Source organism: Lonchura striata, chromosome 13 (genome assembly GCF_050655825.1).
Source record: "Lonchura striata isolate lonStrDom1 chromosome 13, ASM5065582v1, whole genome shotgun sequence".
Classification (NCBI taxonomy): domain Eukaryota; kingdom Metazoa; phylum Chordata; class Aves; order Passeriformes; family Estrildidae; genus Lonchura; species Lonchura striata.
This window is the reverse complement of record NC_140715.1, coordinates 13,369,308-13,376,869: the sequence shown is the minus strand read 5'-3', so window position 1 is coordinate 13,376,869 and position 7,562 is coordinate 13,369,308. Positions and strand designations below refer to the sequence as shown.

The window sequence follows — 7,562 nt, the reverse complement described above, 5'->3', positions numbered from 1 at the left end:
GGACAAGAGTTTGCTGAATCTCATTCCTGAAAAAGCTGAAAAAGTCTTCACTTTGTTTCCCTCCCCTAGTAAACTGAATATTTGAATCCCTTCCTGCTGTCAGACCCCAAGTTTACTTTGTGCTTCTGGAGCAGTAAGAGGAAGGAAGGAGCAGGGTCCACAGGACTGAGACAAAACCTCCACTGCACAACTGACCTTACAGACTGACCTGGAAGGTCAGAGGATGGCCAGCTATGAAAACAAGGAGTTGAGCTCAGAGTAGGTTTGGACAGGGTTCTCCACAAGCTCTGGAGGCACTTCTGATCATGCCTTCACTTTGCAGAGTGGAGTTTTGGTGTGCAGATCTCAAAAGCAGCAGGAAGCACAGAGATGTAACTCTTGAGGAAGGTATTTACAAATCAAGTTAAAATATGAATTAGACTTCAAGAAGGTTTGAAACAGATACTGGATTTATTGGTCAGCTATGAGTAGGAAAATACATTGGTAAAGAAAAAGAAGACCCTGTATATAAATATAATACTAACTAGTTAAAATTTGACCAAGAAGAAAGTTCCACTGAAGAGAACAGTAAAAGCCCTTGTTTACCATCAGACCATATTCAGTTTCCCATTTATCTTATTGAAGAGCTGCCTATAGACAAATGCAACATTCTTTGAGCTTAGTGCAGATAATGTGCTGGTTTTTGTTACATGAATGGTAAACAAGAGTTAGTCCAGTGCATTACACATTATACAGAAGTACTGTGAATAAAGACTAAGATATTCTATTTTAGACACTACTTAAACATACCAAGACACTTAAGTGTTACAAATTTATGCAACCAAAAGAAAAGAATAGCAGTTAACATACTAAAAAATACTGTGTCCGGCTGGATGAGAAAGGCTTTGCTACTGAAGCGGTTAACTGAACTTTTCAAAGTTTTACAGTGTAATTAGTTTTCTTTTCCTCCTCCCCCACAATGGTGTTGCAATTATTTTGTCTTTCATACAGGTTTTGCATGGTTGAAAAAGCAAAGCATAAGCTATTTTCTAAACCTGCTATTAAAGAAAAAAAACAACACAACCTTGAAAGATTTGCTGAAGTTACATCAAAGATGCATACAATGTTCTTAAAATCAGTTCAGTCAAATGCTATCCAAATTTACCTTTAATTTAAAGCTGCTAAAAGCACAAAATAATTACAACACACACCAATATATATGCTCTTTTGCCCCCTACTTGTGTTATGTTAAAAGCAGTAACTTGTGGTATTAGTCTTGTACTCTAAAACAATTGTTTTATTTAAGGGTGTAATTCAATTTACACTTTGACACCCAGAACTCTTGGTAAATGTAAATAAAACTAGACAAGATATGGCAGAGTGTACTTTAAGGGGAAAAAAGCCTGGTCTTACCTAAATAAATCCTTTCAACCCCAAGGATGTCCTGTGACTTTTGCTGTATGTGCTTTTAGAACAAGAACACTGAAGGTACATTATGGTAACACCCAAAACCACCTCGAATAAAAATATTGCAAATAACCATTTCATGTTAAAAACTATGAAGCAAACATTTTGATTTTGTGAAGACACGGTTTATTGCCTTATTCTATGTTATAGCTGGAAATTGAGACTTTTGAGTTAGATTTGTTTGACACAAGAATGTATTTTCTTTGAGAGATTGTTTGACAAATATCTCAGCTCTGTTTTGGTGCCATCTGGTCTTTCCCTATTTTCAAAACATTTCTCCTTCCTTCCTTCAGCCCCCGAGTCACAGCTGCTGTCCAGTTAAAACCCAGTGAAGTCAAAAGAGTGTCTTCAATGGATTCAGAGGGTTTTCAATCAGGACCTGATGGACTACTAAAAAAGCTGGAGGAAATAGTTATTCAAATGGACCCTTAGACCATAAGGTGACTAAGCAGGAACAGTTGTGTCTCCAAAAGCACAAGGGGCCATATTTTCACATGCCGTCATAAATTCAAATATTTTTTAAGACTAAGCAATAGAGGAGAACACATACTGGATAAAGCTCAAACCTTTAGAATCTAACAAGTGCACTCAAGCTCCAGCATCTATTAAAGTAAATTATCCCCCTCTAAAAAAATACAAAATGAGTAAGTGCTTCCCTTCCCCTTCTGTAAAGCTTTCTGGACTCCTTACACAATCCAGATATCAGAAAAGAAAAATAGTTTGCTTAGTCTGACAAGCTAAATTGGCTCATCATTACTGGAAATTGTCATGATGTACATTACCAAGACATCATTAAGGAAACATGAGTAAAACACCTTTTATTCACACTTTACAAAAAAACCCCAAAAAACAAACAGAAAAAAATAACACTACGCATTAAATCTACTACAGCAATACTACCAGCATTTCAATGTACTGATTATAAACTGGACATGTTTGGTGTTTTTACAACTAAAACCAAAACAAGATAACCCCAAGAGATCAGGTCCCAGACAAGGATTCAAGATCAAAAATTCTCGTATTGAAATTTTAAAATGTATATTTTACACATCCGAACTGTTTGCAATTTTTTCTTTGAGCTTAAAACAGAACGGTTTGAGCACACTTATGTGCCGACTACTTTTCAATAAAATTTTGAATCATTATTACCAATCCATTCTCTTATATATAAAAAATTCACAATATTTAGAAAGTTTTCTCTTAATGCTCAGTGTCCTTTTGCTTCCCTGCCCGCAGCTGAAACAAAAGCTGTTTAAGACCAAGCTCTATCTCCATTATTAATTTTTTTTATTTTTTTACATTTATTATTCAAGTTGTATTAGCTTAAGGAGATGATGAATTCTCCCTTTCAGGATACAAATAGACAAGTTAAATTTTTAAGCTGTTATATACTTGGCTTCATGACACAAATGGCACTGAGGGTACACTATAACTTCGGTCTTGCTTGACACTTTAAAATAAGACTTGGTCACTTTAAAATATGATCTGAAGAATTGTCTTTGGGACCTGTACTGAAGATGCATTTATTTTACACTGCTTCATTAATAGAAAATGTAGGGCTAGGTTTTTATCTTCAAGGAATTATACTTGCAGAAACTGAGGAACACACAAACGAAAGAGAATCCACATGATAGTAATTCTTAGTGGGAAAAACGGCACTGTGCAATGACACTCAAAGAAGCAGTGCATGGGCATTAAAAGCTAGAAACTGTGTACCCATAACCTGAACATGTTCCAAAGTGTGATATTCAATGCTTCACAAAGGAAAAAAGATGCCACAGCTTATACAAAAGTATCTTCATAAAATTTTCACAAGTGTTAACATTATTTAAAAAAATAAAAGAGGATGCACAGGATCTCTCTGCATGCACAGGCAGTGCTAGTTGAGAACAAATTTAAGCAGGCACAGTGGAGATAGGACAAATATTTAAAACAGAAATGAAGAAGCTGTACACAAGTATCGCTAGATTTTACTTCAAAGTTAGAGATGAGAAAAATGTCTGAGTGTGTACACATCAGCAATAACTTTCAATCCATACAGGTCTACTTATATTCACTGCTCAGCTTATCTGTTCTGTGAGAACTCCATGCCTCTTTCTTTTTTTATCAGAAATAGAATGTATTTTGTTATCTCTGTAAGATACTAGTCTTTTATAGGTTTGGATTTTGAAAGCAACGTTCTCAATTGAACATAAAAAGTAGTATAAAAGGGCTAACGAAACCCTAACAGTGCAAATCATTAGCAGAGAAAACCTGTGACAACCTCTTTTACACGCTGGCCTTTATAACACATGAAAACAGATAAAAATTTAGCCTTAGTTTACAATACAATCATTTTCCAAATCTGATTTTTCTTTTTTTTTTTTTAAAGTACAAAATCTCATAAATCAGGTTTTCTGTTGTTCATATACAATCAATAAAGGCTAAATTCAAATTCTATATTTTACAAACAAGTCTGAAAAAGGAGGGAGTGAAGTACGGAGAATGTTCTGTGGATGTTCCTACTGGCCTCAAAAAAGTAGTGCTACAGATAACTGTGCAAAGAGAATACACTGTATAACAATTCCCTATTTCAAGGCATGAAAATGTCACGTTGGAGAAAAGAAACACAAAGGTTAATTGTAATGTATTAAAGAAAGGTGCAAATGCACCAATCGCTGTGGAACAGTATACAAAGTATATTGGGCTCAGAATTGTGTCTGTTGATAGCACCTGGCTTTTACTATGTCTTTAGCAAATAATTAGATTTAAGATTAAGATTATTAAGAAAAAAAAAATCCCTGTTGGCCATACCTCACTCCTCTATATTCAGATTTTACAATTGTACAAGTTAGATTGAGGTTGCCCTCTAAAATGTATTTGACTACCTCCTGCCAGAGAGATGGATTCCATTTACAGGAGGCAGGAAAGGCAGCAAAAGCTCCAGTTGTGCAAAAAGTGAGAAGTGGTCAGAAGGGATGAGTGGATGTGGACAACCACTTATATTGTTCTCTATTAACCAATGATGATCCAAAGGTCCAAGAATGCCAAGAATGTTTAGCTGAGGTTTAGAGTAGAAGATGTAATCAATAATACCCTAAAACAGGAGGAAAAAAAAAATATTATTGTTAGCATTTATTCTTGTCTCAAGTTATTATTCCAAGCAAGAGGATAGCTCAGTGTTACAAGTAATGAAAGATCCCATTCCTTCTCTATAGAACACCACAATTCAGGAGATTTCTTCTTCCTATATCCAGTGGGATGCTCAATATAGATTAGGAAAACAAAAGAAAAGGCCACCCTTTATCACTTCTGCTATGCTTTTGTGGGAGGTCCAATCTCCTAGAGAGCTTCAAATCACACATTTCACTGATTTTGAAGAGTTAAAAAACAATCTTTGTTTTCCCTGGGCAACAGAGACCTCAGACTTTTCCAGAAGCAACATGGATTATTTCCTTGCACTTAAACTGTCAAGTGCCCCTGTCATTTAGCATAGTATCAAAACTGTTTACAGGGAAGGTTAAAAGCACCCCAACTCTTGTAAAGCTCTTTCAAGTTATTAAAAAGAAGAAGATGGTTTCTAGGAGACTGAAGTGTTGGGCATTCTAGTTTGCTATGTTTTAAGTATAAACTTGGTGAACTTAGCTACACAGATTAACTTATATAACAACTTCATAGAGCAAATCACACTAGTTACACTTGAAAATGGAAAACATTTCTGAAATACAAGCAAGTCCTTACCTTGAAGTCAAATGTGTAATTTGTATAAGGCATTAGACCATTCTCATAGGCACTCTTCAACTTGAAACCATGTGTAATTCTTCCATTTGTTGTCCCATTTTTTCCATTACAGCTGAAGTTAGTAAGACTTTCATTGTATCTCAGTTCCTTAAAATCTTTGTGGTTTGTTTCCACTCCACCAGTGCTCAAGTACTCAACAACACCTATGAGGAGACACATTACGAACAAGAAGGTATTAACAAACATTCAGCAAATAAGTGTAAGTACTTGAAGTCAGACATGCAACTTTGGGCTTTATATAACCAAAACCTTAACAATACACAGTACAAATCAACAGCAGTTCTTTTAAAATACTGCAGGACAATGTGTATCAAGAGCAAAAGTCACCTAGAACAAAGAGACACACCTTGATTAGAAAAAAAATAGAAGATTAACAAGGCATAGATTGGGAAGGGGAAGATGAAAAAAATCAGAAGTAAAATTCTATCAATGCTAATTATTGGCTGCCTCTTCTTGCTTTTATGCTCAGGTCTTGCCATTTAATGTTCTTCAGCTAAAGTGCTGCAAAAAAGCCAACTTCTGAAACACTACTTCAAAAGATGTTACCTTTAAAAAGGCTGCAAAGCCAAATTGATTAGATTTGTGTCACATAAAACTGATTGTGCTTCAATTTCAGAATAGCTGTGTTAAAGTTCTGGAAGGTAAAAGAAGCAGTCAAACTGTTCCAAAGACACAATGAGACATGTGAACTGGTCATTGCAATCATCACTAGTGATACTGGCCTTCCTGGGATCAAAAAGAATGCCATTTTCATTACTGATGAGCAATAACTGCTCCTTAAAATCTTAACAATGTTGAGAGTTGCCAAGATGAAGCCAAAAGGAAGGGGACCAGGAATGGAGGTGAAGGATGGCTCTTGTCAGCCAGGCACCTGGGCAAGCAAAGTGGCAGTCACTAAATATGTTCTTTCCCTGCACTTTATAAAGTTGCCACCAAGCCAAGAAACAAAGTCCCATTCTGGTAAAGAGTTCTGGAAAGTCCCCTTCTGAAGGGGATATATTGAATTTTAGAAGTTCTAAAACATGAAGAAAATGATTGCATGGTAGCAAATTTAAAGCAAATTCTTTTCACACTTAAGAAAACCGAATTATCAGCAACATACGGATGTTTCCAGTTAGTTTTGGAAGATATTTTAAAATACACGAACAAACAGGGAACAAAATCACAGTGGAAATGCTTTTTAAAGACCAGACACAGTTCTACTACAACACAAGCAATAAGGTCACTCACAAATGAAACAGTTCTCTCTCCTCAGCACCTATAGAGTTTGTATTATCAAACAATGCATTCTATGAACAGAAACTTACAATTGTTGCACACTTGAAACAGTCTAAAGAATAATAAATAGAACTCTTACCAGAGTCTGGTAGAGAATTGAGATCTGCACACAGTACAAGTGGAATGGTTCCAAGTTCTCCCGAAACACCAGGTTTGAGACTACGAGAAGCTTTATCAATAATGTTCTTTACCTCGGACAGGAACATCATAGTCTGAACCAGCTTCACATCAGAATAATCTGGGTCCCAATGCATATGTGCATTAGCTACAAGAACTAGCTGCTTTTCCATCCCAAGATGTGGCTTTCCAGCTAAAATTTGAAATCAGTTATTTATTTAAAATCAGTCAGCAACAGAAAATACTATTAGGAAAATTTAAACAAAATGTTTAAGGGGACAAAAAAATAAAATAGCAGTATGACTTCAAGAGGGTTAAAACCATTTGAATGAAGAGGGTCAGATAACTCCTATTTAACATGGGTTTTAGTTGATAGAAAGCATTAGGAATGGTATTTCACATTCAAGACCATAACAGACTTTTTTGTTACATGTAATGCTTTTGTATTCACTGAAAATTAACATAAGTAATGGATAATCCTAATTACAGGCAAATAATGTTTTTCTAAAAAATTACAGCAGCTTTCCTCAGGCTATGATAGTAAACAGGCTCTGTTCATATCTTATTAGACAGCAAGTTCTATGTTATCTCTCTTGCTGGAAGTGCTTCTTAAAAGGCTTGTTTGCTACCATCTGGATTAATAAATTATCATTTGGATAAATATAATACAGGTTGAGTAGGTTCCCACTGTGATACTTATAAAGTTAATTTACATTTCCTAAATTAAGAATGACGGCAAAACAAAGAGGTTTTTTAGGCATGACAGCAAAGAAAGTAAGTTAAAATGATGGAGTTAGTTGTGTGTTTCTGGATCATGTAACACCACCTGATTCTTTGATACTTGTACATAGTTTTAAGAAAAAAATCCCAAAACCAAACAACAAAATCACTCAAGTTTTTTTATCTTTTTTTCCCTAAAAATACAAGTGGGGCGGGGGGGA

General features: G+C 35.3%; 1 protein-coding gene across 3 annotated transcripts in view; it reads right to left on the bottom strand.

The window, feature by feature from the left end:
* Positions 1–431: 431 nt before the first annotated feature.
* Positions 432–7,562, bottom strand: part of CNOT6 (CCR4-NOT transcription complex subunit 6) — a 32,618-nt gene continuing 25,487 nt past the window's right edge. For all 3 annotated transcript variants that reach the window (XM_021552269.4, XM_021552271.4, XM_021552270.4), the window contains exons 10-12: positions 6,584–6,814; positions 5,167–5,369; positions 432–4,522 (exon numbers count right to left, since the gene is read on the bottom strand). In XM_021552269.4, coding sequence (XP_021407944.1) covers positions 4,310–4,522; positions 5,167–5,369; positions 6,584–6,814 — 647 coding nt within the window. In that variant the 3' untranslated portion in view covers positions 432–4,309. The remainder of the gene's footprint in view (positions 4,523–5,166; positions 5,370–6,583; positions 6,815–7,562) is intronic.